At 37.5% G+C, this 21,575-nt stretch overlaps 1 protein-coding gene and 1 non-coding gene across 2 annotated transcripts in view; one reads left to right on the top strand and one right to left on the bottom strand.

Annotated features, from left to right (window-relative positions):
• Nucleotides 1–8,519: 8,519 nt before the first annotated feature.
• Nucleotides 8,520–21,575, top strand: part of LOC117301716 (transcriptional regulator Erg-like) — a 98,667-nt gene continuing 85,611 nt past the window's right edge. The window contains exon 1 of the mRNA XM_033785741.1: nucleotides 8,520–8,756. Coding sequence (XP_033641632.1) covers nucleotides 8,520–8,756 — 237 coding nt within the window. The remainder of the gene's footprint in view (nucleotides 8,757–21,575) is intronic.
• Trnan-auu lies at nucleotides 18,751–18,823 on the bottom strand. Its single transcript has one exon. It is a non-coding gene; the product is annotated as a tRNA-Asn (tRNA).

Below are 21,575 nucleotides of genomic sequence, written 5' to 3'. Positions count from 1 at the left end.
ACTCAAAATAATTATTAGCATAAAACCTTTCTTGGTGACGACGAGTAATGGGGAGAGGTTGGATGGTATAAAACATTGTGAAAAACGGCTCCCTCTGAAGTGCCATAGTTTTCGAGAAAGAAGTAATTTTCCACGAATTTGATTTCGAGACCTCAGATTTAGAACTTGAGGTCTCGAAATCAACCATCCAAACGCACACAACTTTGTGTGGCAAGGGTGTTTTTTCTTGCATTATTATCACGCAAGTTCGATGACCGATTGAGCTCAAATTTTCACAGGTTTAGTATTTTATGCATATGTTGAGATACACCAACTGTGAAGACTAGTCTTTGACAATTACCAATAGTGTCCACTGCCTTTAAATCCTGTTCTGTATCCAATTTGGACTGAATGGCACTTGCACCAGGGTGGCTGTTTTTTTCTTCTTCTTTTAATTACCACATTTTGACTAGGTACTTCGGCAATAGACCCGCCGAAACCACACGCATAATACCCGGGTGGGATTCGAACCCACTACTTGTTGTCAATCTAGAGCAGATGGCTTAAAGCCAGTGGACACTTTCGGTAAACAGTATTGTCCAAGGCCCACACTTCGTGTATCACAACTTATATATAAAATAACAAACCTGTGAAAATTTACGCTCAATCGGTCAACAGAGTCGGGAGAAAACCCACCCTTGTTTCCGCACGTTTCGCCGTGTCATGACATTGTTTACTATAAATCCGTAATTCTCGATGTCGAGAGTTGATAACTGTTTTAATGTTTTCTCAAAAAGTAAAGCGTTTCAAGGAATAATATTTCAATTTTACCATTACCTTCTGTAAACCATGTAAGTTATTTGTAAATCTGTGAACATTTGTTTTTTGTTTCTGTTCCGAAAGTGTATAATGGCTTTAAACCGAACCAGCGAGATTGCCCGGTGTAGCTAGAAGCAGATTTGTTGCAAGAAAGGAAAATACTTTTGTACCAGGGCTTTTATTTCTTGTGCCGAAAATGTCTATAGGAAATGATGTAAGCAGGCGACACCGGTAATTATTATGATTAAATAATCGAACGGTTTCAAAAAACAAAAATACACTTTGACTTTAAACGTTGGATAGATTTGTTGCTAGCATGACAGTAATTGGCTTTTTAATGTGTTGTGTAAAGGAGATGTATGGGCGAAGCTCTGAAACTCATATTTTTAACCAATATTTTAAAACAGATGGTAAAGTTGCATCGGGGCTGAATAATATTTGTTTACCCATACACCGATGTGTGTTTGCACTGTATACTCAGTACTTCCCGAGTCCTGTGAAACAAAATATCACAGGCATAATTACTCAGGTGGGATTCGAACCCACGACCCTTGCAATTCTAGAACATATTTTTAAACATTGTAATTTGTTTTATGTGTTGCAAACAAGGATGACAACATTGCCGGACCTGGATTGGACTATATTGTATACGCAGTAAATGATGTCAGTAGACGACGCTGGTCGATTGTCATCCTCCTTCCCCACTAGCACGACTTGACACGCGTTGACAACCCCTGACATTGAGCAGATTCAACAAAGAGCGGAAGGAAATGGGGGTTTGGGACCTCCACGAACCATGATATGGTTACAGCGTGGTCCCATCCACGGCTCAATCGCTTTTGCAACGCTTAATCTACGGCTTAAAGGTCCCTAAAGCGCTATTTACACGACAACAGTGGTCCCTTGCTTAATTTTAGCATGGTTTTGAAAATATAACAATTGTTTGTGACAAGATTTTACAAGAGACCGTACACACATTGAGTCCTTTCACACGAGGTACATTTAAAAAAGGGCATGTTCATGCTAAAACTTAGCAAGGGACCCATGCTAAAACTTAGCAAGGGACCCATGCTAAAACTTAGCAAGGGACCCATGCTGAAATTTAGCAAGGGACCCTTGCCAAATCTACGGCTTAAGGGCCTCTAAGTCTCCCATATAATCCCATATAGCGAAGGATGAGCAAGGAACTGTAATGGGAAGGGGTTCTTCTTTAAGTGGGAAATGAGAGTAAAGACTTTTATCCCGGCCAGGGCGGCAACTTTTTGTTTGTTTATTGGTTAATATTCTATTTTAGTCAATATAGCTATACAGATGAAGGCAAGCAGTATGGCAACTGTTTGGTTCTTTTCAAAATTAGTAATCCTTAAGTTTTTCTAAGTTTCTTGTATGAAGGGGCTACGCCCAAGATGGTAGCACGATGACATTGTGTATTTTGTGTTTCATTCATGTTGTAAAAGTCATAGATGTTGATTTGAGCAAAGAACCCGTATTTAAGAAAGTGAAAATCTTTGCATTTTTCCGTGCGATTTATTTTCTTCTGATTTTGCTAAAAATTTAAATTAATAATAACAAAAACATATAATATACAACACACATAAAACGCACAACTTTAAAAAATAAATAAATAACAAACAAGAAACGTGCACATTCCTAAGAACAAGATGACATCAAATTAACTGAAATCTTGTCACAGAAAAAGGAAATGAGATGAAGGAACGTTATCCAAATATCTTCCGAAGCAAACCAAAGTAAAACTGAAAAAAAGAAAAAAAAAGAACTAGAATTCCACAAAAGAAAAAAAGGAAGAAGAAAAAAAAGAGAGAAAACACCCCTCCCAAAAAAAACACACACAAGCAAACAAACAAACAAGCAAACAAACAAACAAACAAACAAACAAACAAACAAACAAACAAACAAACAAACAAACAAACAAACAAACAAACAAACAAACAAACAAACAAACAAACAAACAAACAAACAAACAAACAAACAAACAAACAAACAAACAAACAAACAAACAAACAAACAAACAAACAAACAAACAAACAAACAAACAAACAAACAGATAAACAAACAAACAAACAAACAAACAAACAAACAAACATCCCATCAAACAATCAAACAATAATTTAAAGAAGAAAAAGATTGAAGGCAAACATCCAACAAAATATAATAAATAAAAGCAACAAACAAAATCACCAAAAAACAAATTAAAAACCTACACACGAACTCTGGAACCAACCACACGAAACCGAATGTCGATTCAAAGTTATAAACACGTTCATCACGAAACCGGTTATAAACAAGTAATAACCTCACTTTTAAAAAAAAAATTAATCTGCGTTTAAGATAACATGTTTTGCCACAATATCCCAAAATGTTGCTTCAAAGTATTATGCTAGAACTTATGAATTTGCCAGCAGATGTAATTAGATGTGATTTGTATACAATCTGGTTTTAATAGCGATAGCTTTTCAAACGGAAATATTTATCAAGATGGCTTAACTTTTTTTTTTACAAAGTACCTATAAGAGAGAAAGGGGAAAACAAAACATTTTAAGTTTTTTTCCTGATTTGTATCCAAACGAACTTTGCCCTATTTCATAAACTTGTATGCACAAAATCGTGCTAAGTACAGAAAATCATTCTTAGCAAAAATATGTTGCCATTCATTACCTCGACTGTGATTATTACCCTACTCGTTTCTCGCTGACTCTAAAATAATATTTAAGTGTGAAGGGGCCTTTAGCAAAATCTTTTGCAGAACAGAATTTTCTGCTAAGCACCTGTATTCATTTGGGCCTAGGTCACACGTGTGTCTCTACTTTAAACTCATACAAAATGACCTCCACTCGACTTCGCAGATTCTTGTCAGTTTTTGTAACTTTTATTGAGTCCCAATTTCCTTATTTCGTTCGGATAAGAAGCGTGTTTATGACAGACCATTCTGGGTGTACGCAGAGACGATTCCCCCCTTCTTCCCCTAATGGAGTTCTCCGACCGACTAGACACTATCAAGTGACGAATGATTATTTACCGGGGGAACACACTCCAGTCTCGAAACCAACCGAGCTTGTAAACAGGTAATGCTCTTATGCTAGTCGGCTTAATCTACATTACGTAGAATTAAGGTATAGATACATCTGTCGTAGGTGACTGAATGAGTGGTTTTTTTTTTCAGGTCAATAACACGGTCTTCAGTGCCACTGTGTATCAATGAACTTGATAGTTAGAGTTGACAACAAGTTTAAAGACCTACTTGAACGAAAATGGCAAAAGATAATCTTTGGTGAAATTAGTTTCAAATGTTTTCCATCAATACGAAAATTGAGTTAACATGAGATTAAACAGCTTTTAATTGTGTAGACAAAAAAAATTGTCAACACCCCTTGGTGGAACTTTTAAGAAAAGTTCCCGAAAAGCCACGTTATATCATCACTCATGATATGTCATCGCTCATGTTACGTCATCACTCATGTAACGTCATCACTCATGATAATGTTTTTATGTGGGAGCTTCACTTTGTAAAGCCGCTTTGCAGCAGCATGGAGCTTTATACAAAGCAAACTCCCACACATGACGTCAAAGTATTGTCATTTTAACGCACGCCGTCAACGGCAGAAGTGTTTCCATTTTTTTCTTTCTTGGAGCTCTTTACCTAATGCAAATTTCCCAAAATTGTCTTTAAGTGTAAACAAACGTGTTGAACAAAACCCAGCTACAAAAATGATACCACTACTGAGACGAACAAGTTTAGATTTGTCTTGGATTGACTAATTCCGATACCTCTAGTTTGACAGACTGCGCTCTTGCAATCACCCGTTAATTATGTATTTTGATGTCTTCAATAAACTGATTAGTCTAAGGAACTTCGGGACAGTTGGATTCAGATCCTGAGCCTATGGGTCCAATTATTGCGATTCCTTGATGTCTAGGGGCCCTGAGGTAGAGAAGAGAAAGGAGAAACAGAGTCAAAGTGGGAACCTATACCATAGAAGGCGTCTCAGAAATTAGGCATTTTTATCAAACTTCTAAAGGTGTTTTACGTGACTTGTAATGCTGACATAATAGTCGCAGACAGTGTTCATGTTTTCTTTTATTATAATAATAAAAATATATTAATCCAGAGAAATGTTGGTTTAATCCAATGCGTCAGTAGGAAATCGTAAACAAAACAAAATTTTCGGCACGTAAAGTCATTGTTCTTAATTTGCGTGATAACAACATAAATAAGCTAATGTTTTCATATCTGAGGGAAATATTCTACAAAAATGGATACACCTCACGTCACTTTTTTTAATTTTCATAACATGTTAATTACCAGTCGTGCGCAGCGCGTACACAGGAGCATTTTTCCATTGTTTTTACATCAAAGATGGTGGTCAATGACGTAATATGCAACCCAACTATAAGATACGTAAGTTATGCTTCTTGCATTACTTTGTTTGCGACTGTGGCATCAAAAACATGCGCCAATCAACGAGATTAACACATCAAGTTCAGCACCAATCCAGCTTAAAGACACTGGACACTATTGGTAATTGTCAAAGACTAGCCTTCAGAGTTGGTGTATCTCAACATATGCATAAAATAACAAACCTGTGAAAATTTGAGCTCGATTGGTCGCCAAAGTTGCGAGATAACTGTAAAAGAAAAAAAACACCCTTGTAACACGAAGTTGTGTGCTTTCAGATGCTTGATTTCGAGACCTCAAGTTCTAAACTTGAGGTCTCGAAATCAAATTCGTGGAAAATTACTTCTTTCTCGAAAACTATGTTACTTCCGAGGGAGCTGTTTCTCACAATGTTTTATACCATCAACCTCTCCCCATTACTCGTCACCAAGAAGGGTTTTATGCTAATAATTATTTTGAGTAATTACCAATAGTGTCCACTGCCTTTAAAACATTTTTAAAACACATGAATGTGGTTTTCAGATTTAAGACTCAGCTGTTCTCATTAAGAAGGAAATGGGTGGATACATGTGGGTGTTAATTACAACTGGTTTGCGGGTAAACAAGTGTGCTTTATTTCTGGTCCGGATGAACCACTAAAATCCAACTAATTTTTTTGAAACTTTGTCACAGCATGACCTAGAATCATACATGTGTTTCCTCATCAGGTATCCGAGCTCTGCATCCTGAAGGCTTTCAAGTATGTCAAATCAAAACTTTCTTCAAATTAGTTTTACTTTTCATCTATGACACACGAGCAACAAGTCTTACCCTTGCGAAATTCTCCATTATGTGTCCGGACAATTCGTAGTTTCAGTTGTTTTTGTGTAGAAATGCTCTAAAAACTATATTATGTACGACCCGTTATATCGACAAACCATTATGTTCGACCCTTTTTATATGACAAACCACTAGGTACAACCCATTCCAAGTCTCACACCTGTTGTTCTCGACAAAACGATTATGCTCGACAAGTTGTTCTTGTTGGACATAATTGGTGCCGAAAACTCATTCTCAGTGTTTATTATCAATCATTCATAAATACCTCAGACAGTTTCGCTATTCATATTGGCGGAGAGCGCGTCACGTGGGTGTGTATAAACCTTTACTTATGACCAGTAAAAAGTGTTGAAACATGGGCGTGACACGCGAGCTTGCACCTGTATGTTCTTCATTCCTATTGGTCGAGAGCAACGGCCGGGACGTGCCACATCACGCGATACGCGCGACGCGCACATCATTCCATTATAAGGAGTTGTTTACAATTATAATTATTACATTTATTTTACTTTTTGACCAAAAAGTGTTGATATTTTTTGACCGAAAATGTGTTTATGAATGGGAATCAAAGTGTGTTGAATCGGTTTTTAACTAGTGGTTTAAACCCGCCGCGGCCTGGTTCTTGATATTTTATCAAGAACCAGGCCTCGTTGGGACTAAACCACTAGTTGAAAACCTCTTCACCACACATTGATTCCCTTATTCATTATGTAATGTCATTCTTTAAAGAAAAAAATACCATGGCGACCAACGGTCGAAATACAAGAAAATGTACAGCCAATTCAGCATGTTAAACGACAAATTTCCCATGGCGACCAAGAGTCGAATTACATGAAAAATGCAGCCTATACAATTAATTGTTAAAAGTGATTAAAAAAAAAAAAAAAAAAAAAAAAAAAAAAAAAACCCAAGGATGAAAATAATACAACTTGTTAAATAGTCAGACAGTAGTTTTCAAATGCTTTGAACATTGAACATGTCCTTGCATGTCCTTGTCCTTTAGTCCTTGCAACTATGTTTACACAATGGAGTATTTCAGGCGACAATTGTACTCGAAACCAAAACATTCAATGTGCATTTATTTCAATAACACAAATCATTCTCCAACAACACAATCACTTCCACTCTAAAACAATCGCACAACATCGGTAAACAGTATTGTCCAAAGGCCCACACTTCGTGTATTACAACGTATATATAAAATAACAAACCTGTGAAAATTTAAGCTCAATCGGTCATCGGATGCGAGAGAAAATAACGGGAAAACCCACCCTTTTTTCGCACGTTTTTGTTCTTCAAATAAATCCGTTATTCTCGATATATAGAGAATACTAATCGTTTTAATGTTTTCTTAAAAAGTAACGCATTTCATGGAATAATATTTCAAGGAAAGTCTTTCACCATTACCGTCTGTAAACCCTGTAAGTTATTTGTAAATCTGTGAACTTTTAATTTGTTGTTCTGCTCAGAATGTGTCCAATGGCTTTAAAACTGTAAAACATTAAAACATTGAACATGAAGTCAGCTTAGTCATCTCATGCGACACTCAACATTACATTCGCATCCAGATTGCAAAATTCCCTCTTACATTTTTGAGTCTTCACAGAACAAATTAAAATATAACTTTCTTGGTTATTTAGGAGGTAAGTTATGCAGATCGGATGTTCAACAAGAAGTCTCTACCGACCTAAAACTGTTCCAAAGCGGAGATCAGTTGATTTGACCCGTGACCCCAAGGGATTATTCGAACTCCATACATCAATATCTGACAGGATGGTTAGAGACGTTTACGAATACCCTTTAAAGGGGAGGTACACGTTTGATAATTACTCAAAACAAATATTAACTTAAAAACTGACTTGGTAATGAAGTAATGGTGAGCTGTTGATGATATACAACATTGTGGGAAACGACTCCCTCTGAAGTAACGTAGTCTTTGAGAAAGAGGTCCTCACTAAAATGTTAAAAGACTTCTAGCTAGAAGTCTCTATCTGAAAGCACACAAATTCGTCCAACAAGGTTGTTTTTTCGTTCAGGATTTCCTCGCAACTTCGATGACCAATTGAGCCAAAATTGTCACAGTCTTGTTATTTTATGCTTATGATGGGATACACCAAGTGAGAACACGGGCTTTGATAATTACCAAACGTGTACAATGCCTTTAGAGGGGATGCTTTTGCCATCATTGAATAATATTTTTGTAAAGCTGGCTACTGTTTGTTGAGATTTTCTTTTTGTAAGTTAGGAATTTTTGTTTTTGCCTCTCGACCCTTTTCTTGAAAGAGGTAAAGTTGTCACTCACAGAGAGTATAACAAAACTCAATCCATCAAGATCCGACTTAACCATCCTGAAAATCATATTTTGTGAAGTTGGCTTCTTGTGAATGTTTTTACTTTACTCTTAATATTCTTCTTGACCTCGATTCTTTGATTATATATTGATTTACAAATACATTGTGAACAGTGAGGAAACTAGGGTGGGGGCACGATGAGTGCATCGGTTAAAGAGTGCATCTCTGGTCACTATAGGGGTCACTTCTGGTCTCAAGGGGATACGTTTGGTGACTGTGGAAAGATATATCCACCGGGGGAATTTATGGTCGAATGGGGGCATTTGTGGCCACTAGGGGGCACTTCTGGCAACCGGGGGCATGTCTTGCCTTTAGGGAACACCTCTGGCCACCGGGACAATGCCGATAGGGGACTCCTCTCGCCAACTAAAAGTGTAGGTTCTTGTTCTCTTATAGAGCAAGCCCCCTTTAGTTGCTCTTGGTATGTGTTCATATATTGTTATGTTGATTAAGACAAACGACGGTGAGTCTAAAGAACATATAGGTATTATTGTCGCCGTGATGGGAAAACAAAGTTTAAATAAAAAAACATATTGAAATTGTTACATTAAGAACTCGTGAAATTTTATATTTGTATACCTAATTTTTACGTAATACGGAATTTGTAATCTCAAAAGTAGGGGCTCGGCAGGGGAGGTGGGGGGGGGGGGCGCTAATAGTGACGAGACTTGCTGTGAACCTTCAACAAAGAGGCATTGAGGGCCTTCATCATTATCTTCAACTTTGTTTTGTGTTTTTTTTAACCTAGAGTGAGTTGTTGAGGTGATCTGGTTCAAACAACTCACGTGATTGTTTCTCTTTGTTCAATTCAAATTGCGAGAAATTAAACCAATGAGCTCATCAGTGCAATCCCCGGGAAATGAAACGTCTGCAGACACTTAAAAGAATCATGACAATGAGTTTGGTGTTAGCACAGCTTGTGGTATTTACAGAATACACTATTTATATAGGCTCCCCTGAATCACGTCTTAATTTAAGAGATTTGTCATAGTGAGACGTTCCTTGCTATGCGACCTTTATCACGCTGTCAACATCTTGGTCGTATTCCTTGTTTCTGTAACAATAATGCTATCATTTATTGAATGCTAACATTTATTGCGCAAACATGGCACCAGACTATTATTTCGTCCAGTCCAGCCTCAGTTTGGTTACAATGAGTTGAAACGGAGTAAAATCAAGATGGCCACACCGTTATAAAGGACTATAAAGACGACATTTCCTTCATTAGTGTACTGTAATCAACAATCAAGATTCTTTAACATTTTGACAATGTACTGATTTCATCAGTGTCGCTCTGTTAAAGGCAGTGGACACTATTGGTAATTACTCAAACTATTAATTAGCATAAAACCTCACTTGGTAACAAGTAATGGGGAGGGTTGATAGTATAACACATTGTGAGAAACGGCTCCCTCTGAAGTGACGTAGTTTTTTGAGAAAGAACTAATTTTCCACAAATTTGATTTCGGGACCTCAGATTTAGAATTTGAGGTCTCAAAATCAAGCATCTGAAAGCACACAACTTCGTGCGACAAGGGTGTTTTTTTCTGTCATTATTATCTCGCAACTTCGATGACCGATTGAGTTCAAATTTTCACATGTTTGTTATTTTATGCATACGTTGAGATACACCAAGTGAGAAGACTGGTCTTTGACAATTACCAATAGTGTCCACTGTCTTTGACCTTTACATTGATACAATGACTAATATGTTTATTAGTCAAATGAATGAAAGGCATTGATTCACATCTTTAACTTTATTTACAAAACCACAAAGATGTTAGATGAGAGACAATAATGTACTTAATGGATAATTGGTTACACAGCTTCGTCTTGAAAGTTTAAAATGATGTCATGAAAGTGAACATTACGTCAACTGTGATCTTGGTTTCGTGTTCTTGCCACTGTTACAATATCACACGGATTACTCCCCTGTTTTAACCAGTTATTCAGAAAACACTGTAGAAAACAGTGTAGATTTTTGTATTTTTTTTTAGTGTAATATAAACCATTTGTAGATTGAACTTATGTAGGGACAGACAATGAGAATGATTTGATATCACTCAACCCGGAAACACCAAGGTTACCGCTAACTTCCTGGGCGGGGACTGGAGCTACCACCAATGTACATAATGAGCAAAGTCATGTATCTTACCGATTAACTGACCCAGTTATCATATCAAACAGGCAAGTGAGCATGCAAGCAAGCAAGCAAGCAAGCAAGCAACCAACCAACCAACCTAGCAAACATGCAAGTACAAGCAATCAATCAAGCAAGCTATAGCAAACGAACAAGCAGGCAAGCGATCAAGCTGCAAGAAAGCAAGCAGACAGACAAGCAAGCAATCATTCAAGCAAACAGGCATTGAGGCTCCAAACATACAAGCAAGCAGGCAAGCTTGCCAATAAGCAGGCATGCAAGCAAGCAAGAGATCAGGCAAACGAACAAACAAACATGCAAGTTTAGCCATTAAACGGGTAAACCAACCAGCAAGCAAGCAGCAGGCAAGCAGGCAAGCTGCAATGAAGCAAGAAGGCAAACAAACACGCAGACAACTGTAGCGAACATATATTCCAAGACGGCAAGCATCCAATCAATAAAACAAACAACCAAACAAACAATAAGCAACCAACAAACCAAAAAAGGTAACCGACCCACAAACCTGCTTAAGTAAGTCTGCAATGGAGAAAACGGTAACGATTTCATTTAAATCATTGTTGGGGAACGACTGTAGGTAAGCCAGTCCTTCTCGCAAATTAAAACAATTTATCGACAAATGATTTACGCAGAAATCCATTCCATCATCATTGTTATTACAGCGAAGAATAAATGAGACGGTTTTCAGTGAAGAGGGTACGCCTCGATTACTGAATAGGATCTCCTGTTTACAACCATATTGGCGCGAAAACAGACTATAGGCTATTATGTCATTAGCGACTACCAATCCATCTAGATTCACACAAGTCAAAATGACACCTCATTTACAACGGGACGTTGTTTTACATCATCAGCCATTGACTTTAAATTTGACTTAATGATGCACACAAATTTCTTAGAAATCTACACGTTCATCTGTCAGAGGCTTGAACAATGCAGTGCACAGCTAACAGGTGGCCAGAAGTTCCCCATAGTGTTCAGAAGTGATCACTAGTGGCACGAAGTGACCCAAGTGGCAAACAGTCTCACATAATGTGGCCAGAAGTGTCCCCATGTGGCCTTAAATTCACTTCCCATTTAATGCCAAAAAGTTCAACCCCATTTGGCCAGAAGTTTCTTCCGATGGCCAGAAGTTAAACTTAAGTAATTTACGCAAACACAATCGTGCACATATAAAACTCATTCATGGCCAATGAACGAAACAGTTCTTGATAACGGGCACGAAAACGCACCCCGGCCTCACCCAAGTTGTACGTGACTGGGATAGAGACTTGATTGAGACGAGATGAGAATTGCTCACCCACCAGGTGGGTACCCACTACTGTTTGGTGTCCCTGTGTAAAGGTTAGATTGAGGTATGGGGGCAGTAGTGTTTCACCAGTGACCAGTCACAAATTCCAGACTGACCAATTCCAATCTCGGATTGATAACTTAAAGTAATCGCATTACATCTGTATAAAACAGTATTGTCCAAAGGCCCACACTTCGTGTATCACAACTTATATATAGAATAACAAACCTGTGAGAATTTAGGCTCAATCGGTCATCGGAGTCGGGAGAAAATAACGGGAAAACCCACCCTTGATTGATAACATTTCAAGGGAAGTCTTCCACCATTACCTTCTGTAAACCCTGTATAAGTTATTTGTAAATCTATAAACTATAAAGGGCAAACGACGTCTTGATATCTAAGCATGGTTTTTCTGTTCTGACATGTCTCGTGGCTGACTGCTATCTCCCAATCCCCTCTCCATATACCCCGTGTATGTTTTCTTGGGACGGCTACTAAGCAGTCGTCCCAGTTCAACCTTAGCCCCCTGATTCGTCCAAATTCGAAAGTTCCTCTGGAGTGTTATTGAGCTTCCGGGCCGGGCCGAGGAATAACACAAGACAGAAATAGACTGAGCAGCAAGGCGATGGGGTTTCAGAGCGCTGTAGGCTGGGAATCTGTGTCTCTTGTTTTAAGATGGTAGACAAAGGGAGAAATGGAAAGGGACTGTTCTTAAAAAGTTAGAAAAATATCACGAGTGTTTTCCTATTGGAATGGAGAGCAGGGTAAGAGACTATTCCTTAAAACTTCAAAATAAATATTAGCATGAAACCTTTCTTGATTACAAGTAATGGGGAGAGGTTGATAATAAAAAACATTGTGAGAAACAGCTCCCTCTGAAGTGACGTAGTTTTCTAGAAAGAAGTAGTTTTCCACGAGTTTGATTTCGGGACCACAGATTTAGAGTTTGAGGTCTCGAAATCAAGCATAGGAAAGCACACAACTTCATGTGACCATGGCGCGACAAGGGCGTTTTTTTCTTCTTTCATTGATATCTCGCAACTTCGACGACCGATTGAGCTCAAATTTTCACAGGTTTGTTATTTCATGCATATGTTGAGATACACCAACTGTGAAGACTAGTCTTTGACAATTACCAATAGTGGCCACTGCCTTTAAGGCGATGCCACACAGGGCAAATTGTTCAGGCAACTTTGAGGCAACCAACTGCACTGTATTCACAAGAACACTTCAGCAGCACAAGATACATTCTTCTATAGCAGTAACTCATTATCCACAAGAAAATAACGACAATACACTGAAACTTGAATCCATTTTTGTCTTGAATAAAACAGGTTTCCCTCTTGACATGATCTTACAAATACGAGCACACTAATTGGTACGCATTCAGAGTGGGCCTATATAGATGTCACGAGAAATTAAAAGTTTTGAACTTTGCTTGTTATACTATCTTTATATTTTTGCAGGACAAATCTGCGACAGCCAAATATATAACTCTGACTGTTTTCCCTTTCCTCATACTCTGTCATAAATTTAGTCTGCAAGGAGAAATGATCCGTTCAACATAATCGATAATTTTGGTCATTTTGCCCTTGTAAATGAGTAGTTACAAATTTAATGATCGGTTCATTAAAATTAACTCTTCGTTTTAACCCGATAAAGTTGTTTTCAAACTTTGGAATCTGTTTATCCTGTGTCTTATGTCTGAATACTGTCACCTTAAGAATGATTTTCCCTCAATAGTTAGGTTCTTAGTCTGCCTTGCCAAGTATCTTAGCATGGAAAGCACGTGCAAGACGCTGCACACGATCCTCAGACAACTCATAAATCGTTATGAGACGCTCCCCCAAAGACGTGACCAACGACTCATTTTGACGAAATTCTTCACAAAACTAAATGAAAAATCATGTTTATTGAAAATAGAGGATTTGAATAAATCTGTCTTTCTTTAAAACAGATGATGTTTCATAACATTTTAATGAGCATCGACAACATTGATAATTGTCAAAGATCCGCTGTTTTATGTGACCCAATATAAACATGAAATAACAAACTTGTGAAAATATTTAGGCTCAATCACAATAAAATAATGAAAAACCTCTGACACGTTTCAAAATTTGAAAACAGCCTTTTTACTCACGAGATAAAAGTGTTTTAATATATTTCTTAACCAATGTCAAGCAATATAATTTCATGAGATATGTTTTTACTATGATCATCTTGATCACATGTAAGTTATTTGCAAAAATGTGATCATTTATGTACAATCTTACAAATTTTGAGCAAATCATTTGAAGGTATTGTACGGGATTGGTAATGATTTATGAAATCACCAGAGATCAATTTTGCTCTAAAACCTTACAGTTCATACTAGAACTTTATTGAATGAAATATTTTTCTCTGAAATGAGGTCATATTCAAGAAAACAGTAAACCAAAAACCTAAACAAAAAATAAGGTTCGTTACACAATCAATGAAACGATTGGTTTGCCACTGTTTTTTTCCTGACTCGCACAGTAGTAGGTTAAGCCCAAATATGTACAGACAGATTTGTTAGTGATTGATCACACAAAACATAAACACTGTCTGCTACTACTTAGTTAGCTTTACAAATCTTGTTTGAACAGCAAGTAAAACTGTTGTTTTTTGTATTTTCTCAACCAGAAAAATCTCCGGAGTGGAATGACTTCTTTCGAAGTGTGTCCATGATAGAAGCGGCAAGCTTGTCCGTACGCCCATCCACGTGAACATTATGAAAACGAGACCGAAAGGTAAAAATGACAGGGGTTCAATTAAAACTATTAATAATTGTAACAATCAATGGAAGTGTTTCGGACTTGACTTGGCAAGACTTCGAAACAAAGTTCAGGATTGGTAAAAAAACACATTTTAGATCTTGAAGGTCATCCATAGAGTTCAAACATAATCAAAAACATCCCAGATATCTGGTTGCGAAATACTCCCCGTTGTTAGTACTAAGTCCTTGCCAGACATCGAACCCTTTTGTTGTTGGCGTTTTCACAAAAACTTTACCTACGAATTTGATGAATGATGGACGCAGGTTGTTTATATCGTGCTTATTGTTTGATGACCTAAAGAGTTGGGAATGAACTAACTTGGCCAAAAATAAACTCAAACTTGTTTTGTCTTCTTACGATACAAAAACTTGTTGTAGTTACCACGGTCTTCACATTTCTATGACCCATGAGAAAAACTCCACCTTGCGGGTACAACCATGTGTAAAACTACTTCTCGAGAAGAGTTTCGGTTCTGAGAAGAACCAGTGTGGTCTGTACTTCTCAAACAAGATACTCTGCTCATCTTCATCATGGAGAACCACATTTTATCAGTAAGTATTCCTTAACATCAATCACAAAGTTAAATTGACATATTTACCAAACTTGACAAGTAAACTGTCTTCTTGCAGAAAGAGAATTGATTAACTTATAAAAAGTTCGTAATCTGAAGTAGAAGGAGCGATCTTCTGGGAATATTCCAGTGGGGGGAAACTATACATTAATCCCCGGTAGATTCAAAGCCGGTGCTTATCACTCGGGTCTATTCTTAATCAAGTGTTAATGCACCATCAATCTGTCAATCCTCATGGAATTCTTATTGAATTACACAACGTCGCCTGTACAAGTTGTAACCCCTCTACAGATCCCTCTCAAAAACTCATCCCCCACCGAAGTCTACTTTTCCCATCCCCATACACTGATCAAACGAGCTTCCCTATTGGTTGTTTCCACAGCTCCTAACTTGCACGGCCAATTGCTGGAGTGACGTCCTGGTGTCCCGTTACTTCAGCAGTCAGTTAGTCGCAGCTAGAGTCAAGGAAGTACCACAACCTATTGGATAGTCCTGTCTGTATATGGAATCTTTCCCTCAGCTCTAAAGGCAACCCCGTTCTCCTCTCCACCCCTTCAAACCTCCCTGATTCACCGATGGATAAGTTAGTGAAGGTGAGTGCACAGTTTATCTTTTTTGTCCACCATCAAAAAGTTTACCCTTTTACCATCAAGTTTCCCCCGTAAGTTTTGGTTTTGTTTCCCCTCGCGTTACCGTGTTGTGACTCGGCTACCAACCCCGCCGCTTAGCGTGTGCTTGACACTGGCATAGAGGGAAGGGAAAGATGTTTTTGCAGGCATTGAATGTTTTGGCTTGGGCCTTTCGGGATATCCTGAACCGGTTTCCTCATGGTTGGTTTTCCGTTGGGATAGTAAGAACAGACAATGGGATGGACTCTGATACATCCCCCCGGTGGTTACAGGATATAGCATTCGCTGTGGGGTGCTACTTACATGGCTATTTTCTTGTATAAAATCTCATTGTCTCTGTGCCGACGGACCCAAAACAGTCTGTAACTGTTTTAGATTATGGATACACAATTTGTGGATTAAACTTTGAACACGAAGTTTAGTAAGTTATGTGAATTTTTATTTTTTTATTTTTTGAAGCAACTGAACCATTTTGACAAACTTCATTTTAGTTTAATATTAGCTTTTGGTGCTGTACTTACATGCGTATGTTCTTGTATAAAATGTTGCTGTCTCTGTGCCGCTGACCCAAACAGTCTGTTGCTGTTTTAGATTATGGCTTATAGTTTGGATTTAAACTTTGTACACGAAGTTTGGTAAGAGTCTTTTAAGCTACTGAACTATTTTGATTTCGTAAAACATTGATCTTTGAGCGCTACATGAGTCTTTCTATACAAATATCATTGTCTCCGGCCGCTGGACCAAAAATAGTTGGTTTTTGTTTTAGGTTGTGACTAACATTTTTGTGGATGAAACTTTTTGCACGAAGTTTGGTCAGAAGCATCTTGTGAAACAAATGTACTTTGGACAAACTTATTTTTGTTGAACACTAGCTTTGGACGCTACTACACGAATATTCTCTTGTTGATCATTCTATGCGCTGCTGGAACCCCAAACAATATGTTACTGTTTTAGATTATGGCTGTCACTTTTGGTGGATACAAACTTTTAAGTTTTGTAAGAAGGTTGTTGTGAAACTTGTTGAAGCAACTGAACTATTTGGACAAACTTCATTTGGATGAACATAGCTTTGGGCTCTACATGAGTATTTTCTTGTACAACATATCTTCTTTCGCCAGGCCCCAAAAGTTTGTAATTGTTTTAGAGTATGGCTAAGGAATGGGATTATAGTTTGTGCAAGATGTTTGGTAAGAATGTTATGTGAATCTTTAAGCAACTGGACTATTATAAGAACTTCAATTCGATGAACATTATAGCTTTAGGTGCTACTTACACGAGTATTTTCGTAAAACAAAACAAAAATGAGTATTTTCTTGTTCAAAGGATAATTGTCTCTGTGCCGCGGCGGTACTCAAAACATTCTGTTACTGTTTTAGATTTTGGCTGACAATTTCACATATGAAACGTTGTGCATGAAGTTTTGTAAGATGGTTTTTGAGAATCCTTTTTGAAGCAACTGAACATCAAGACGAAATTAATTGCGTTGAAAGTATTTCTTGTACAAAAACATATCATTGTCTTTGATAGACCCAAAACAGTATGTTACTGTTTTGTATTATGACTAACAATTTGGATTAAACTTTAAAGTTTGGTAATAAGGTTGTTGTGAATCTTTTTTTTTTGAAGCAAATGAACTATTGGACCAACTTCATTTTGTTAAACTCGTCTTTTTGTCGTTGTTGTACCAGCTGCTCTGACGTACGCACACTTGAACTACATTAAAAACTGTTTGTAAATCGTAGATTATACTGAACATAAATTTTATTGAAACCGTACCATTATTTCGTGTATCGATGCCCGGTCAGTTTAGTCGCAAAAAGTTAGTAAAAACTAAAAAGTGATAACATGTTGTGATGTACATGCATGTGTTGTAAATTAGTTAATGTCTAGTCCATATCCATAAGTGCTATGAAATTACCAATGTAACCCACTAATGCTACTGGCTACCGAAATAATAATGGCAATGGGTGTGACAAGACACTTAACAAAGCACAAACCCGTCTTGAAGTGATGTTTTGAAAGTTTTGTGACATGCCAAAGAAATAAACGAGACTAAAATATTTGTTGACTTTTAAATATTGAGGAGTATGTAAAGGCAGTGGACTTTATTGTTAACTATTAGCTTAACACTTTTTTGGGGGGAAACGAGTAATGGTGAGAGGTTGATAGTATAAAACATTGTGAGAAAAGACTCTCTCAGAAATAATTTAGTTTTCGAGAAAGAAGTAATTTTTCCACGAATTTGATTTCGAGACCTCAGAACTAGATTTTGAGGTCTCGAAATCAAGCATCTGAAAGAACACAACTTTGAGTGACAAGGTTGTTTTTTCTTTCATTATTTTCTCGCAACTTCGACGACCAATTGAGCTCAAATTTCCAAGGGTTTGTTATTTTATGCATATGTTGAGATACACCAAGTGAGAAGACTGGTCTTTTACAAGTGATAGTGTCCAGTGTCTTTAAAATGTTATTATGTTGTCTTCGGCCAGAGAAAATACACAACAAAAATACCTCATACAGTTAATTTCGATGTATTGATTTTGTAAATCTGTAAATACGTAATAATAAACTATTCCATATTTGTCCCAGCTAGTGCTTACACACTGTAGATTTCCATATACCCTAAACGTTATAAGGATATTCATTTTTCATCATCCATGATGATATAGCAAACGCTCCACAAGCCAACTCGGAAAGAAACAAAATATTGTTCATGTTTTTTTTTAGAACGTATTACGTTTAAAAAAGAAAAAAGACAACATGGTCGCTAGTATCAAAAGGCAACACAACAATGACATGCTTAAAAAAACTAAACTGCACTAAGTTTTACTGCATACACAAACAATCCTGACCAGACAAAATTACTCCAATATTAGGCTCTAATGAAAATAAAAACTGATTTTGGGGGTTGAACAAAGAATTGACTAGAGTGGGATTCGAACCAACGACCTCCGGATTAATGTGCCGGCGCTCTACCAACTGAGTTATCTAGCCCTATATTGGCAGTGTCGCTATTTTGTCAATATCTTTGTTCGGGGTGCCAGTCAGAAGCCATACAACCGTTAACTGCCGTGTAGCCAGGGATCACACCCAAATTACGATACAACCTGGGAAGCAGCAGCCAGGGGATCACCTTAAGGGGGGCGCCGGCACGTTAATCCGGAGGTCGTTGGTTCGAATCCCACTCTAGTCAATTCTTTGTTCAACCCCAAAAATCATTTACAAATTTACCCAGTCAGTTTCCCTTGTGGAAAATAAAAACTATATCAAAGTAAGATATATCACATCCCAGAAGAATTACAAGAAACGCTTAAAAACCAGACCGCGCATGCATACATTAGTTATTGGCTGTTGATCATGACTGAGCAAGGTACCCATTCCACAAGTCTGTCCCATAAACCATGTATACATGTTTTTTGTTACCAAACCCACATTGCCCTGCGTGTCAAGTGTGTTGCTCTATAGCTCCCCCGAGATTTATTGTTTGACTGGCATCCGTTCTCGATTTTCAGACCCGTTTATTCCTCGTCCCTCCCCCATGAAAGTTTAAGCAGTGTCTCGGTCTCAGTTTGTGGTAGCGGTCTTTACGTTTCGACGAGCCAACTTAGTCTACTTTTGGTCACGAATACTCTTCGCACGGGATCTGAACATTGAGGTGTTTCTGAGGGGTAAAACGAAAGTGTTAAACGAGTCAATAGAACTCCAATAAAGTAGTTTCTATTTGTTGGAACAATGTCTAATTATAATCTTTGGGAAACATTTGTGTTTCTTTTTCTGGACGAGCTTCGAAAGAAACGAAATTGTAAAATTCGAAAACAAATATGAGAAAGGACAGACTAAACAGGAACTTGAACCATCTAACGAAAGTGTTAAACAAGTCAATACTAATCCAATAAACTAGTTTTTATTTGTTAGAACAATGTCTAATTATAATCTTTGGTAAACATCAATGTTTCTTTTTTGAGCGAGTTTGGAAAGAAACGAAATTGTAAAAATTGCAACAATGAGTCGATAAATCACTGACTGAATAGTTGCAATCTTTGTAATCGAAACAAACCCTGTTGTCACTGTGTCTTGTCCATTCTATTCTACCGCCGCTGTAACAATACTGACTTCTAGATTGGTCTCCAATACCACCATCGTGTGCGCAAATACTCTGCTCAAAGATCTGGAAGAAGGTAGCAGGAGGGTTTTCCGGATTTTCAATTGTATTTGCCGAAATGTTATTTGCTGACATGTTTGTTTTGTTTAATGTGCTCAGCATGCTGCACTGTCTTTATGGGTTTTGCAATAGTCTCAAAAGCGAGGGACGATAAAAGTTTTAAAGATTTTGGTGAATAAATTCACCCTTCTACAGAATTTGTCAGCTTTTTTTTCCCCTGTATGTGTGACCGGCTCTTGTAACTTCAACTATAGATCTAGATTGGTGAAAGTTTTGTGTTGTACTCAGCATATCTGCTAAGTCTTGGCTGGTTTGATAATAGTCTCTAACTGAAGGATGGAAAGAGTTAACACAACATTCTCGCCCCAAAGAAATTCTGATTATTTACGAATCAATAAGTTGCAAATAAAACTGATCAATGAATATATGAACGAAATTAGTACAACTCATTGCAGTCAAACTACTCACAGTGGCTGTCTGTATTATTGAATAATTGTATTCAAACACTAGTGAGCTTAATATTTGAATTTACAAGAGCTGGGGAGGATTTCACAAAGAGTTAGGACTAGTCTTATCTCGAGTTAGGACCAGCTACTCGTCCTAACTTAGAACTATCCATGCAGTTTGTATATCTCGTAGGACTAGTCCTAAGTTAGGACTAGTCCTAACTCTTTGTGAAATCGACCCCTGGTCCCACATACAGGGAAGCAAGCTGGGAAACTCATTGTGCCGAGTCCAACCTAGTTCATGAAGATTGCTATTTTCGGCCGCACTTCCTTTTTGGATCCACATATTCTTATCTGGTCTAGTTCGATATCTTACACACACAGATGTTCACTGATGCTCTGGCGAAGTCTACGGTAGCATAACACTCATTGTATGCTAGCATATCATGTGAACTCAGTGTATGCATATATGACGGTTAATGCTATCATGGTATTATGGTTTTTATCTGTCCCAAACGAAAATGCAGATGAGGTATATCTTTGGTGTGAATGTCAAAGTAAACTCTGTTTGTTTGAGCTTATTTGAAACAATAGCATAACACTCATTGTATGCCAGAATTTGATCATGTACACATAATTATGCATAGCATTTTCTATCACGATATTATGGTTTGGTCTTTGCTGAAGTTTGCTGCTGGGCTAACTATTAATTATGGTGCATATCCATTTTGGTTGTTCCCATTAAACATGTTATGTTATGATATTTGCAATACTCAATCCCTCCCAGGCCTTAGTAAAGCTAATAACAAGACTAATTTCATTTTACTCCTAATTTTGTTTCCATTATAATTTGCTATTTTGTTAGTCTGCTTGTTAAGCATTGTGATACAGCTTTGAAGATCGCTATATTAATGATTTTGTATTGTGTTGTGTTACTACATCTGTCCCCAGCGAAATTGAAGTAGATGTATATCTTTGGTGTGAAAGTCACAAACTTTGTTTGTTTGATTAGTTTATTGTGATCAATGGCATACTTTTGGCACAATTATTGTGAATCAACACTGATTCTTAGTGTGTACAAACGACAGTACTGGCACACGACGAAACAGGGGACCTATTTATTACCCCAACAAGACAG

The sequence above is a fragment of the Asterias rubens genome, chromosome 17, assembly GCF_902459465.1.
Source record: "Asterias rubens chromosome 17, eAstRub1.3, whole genome shotgun sequence".
Taxonomy (NCBI): Eukaryota; Metazoa; Echinodermata; class Asteroidea; order Forcipulatida; family Asteriidae; genus Asterias; species Asterias rubens.
Note: the sequence above shows the minus strand (reverse complement) of the source record. Positions and strands in the feature narration are given on the sequence as shown.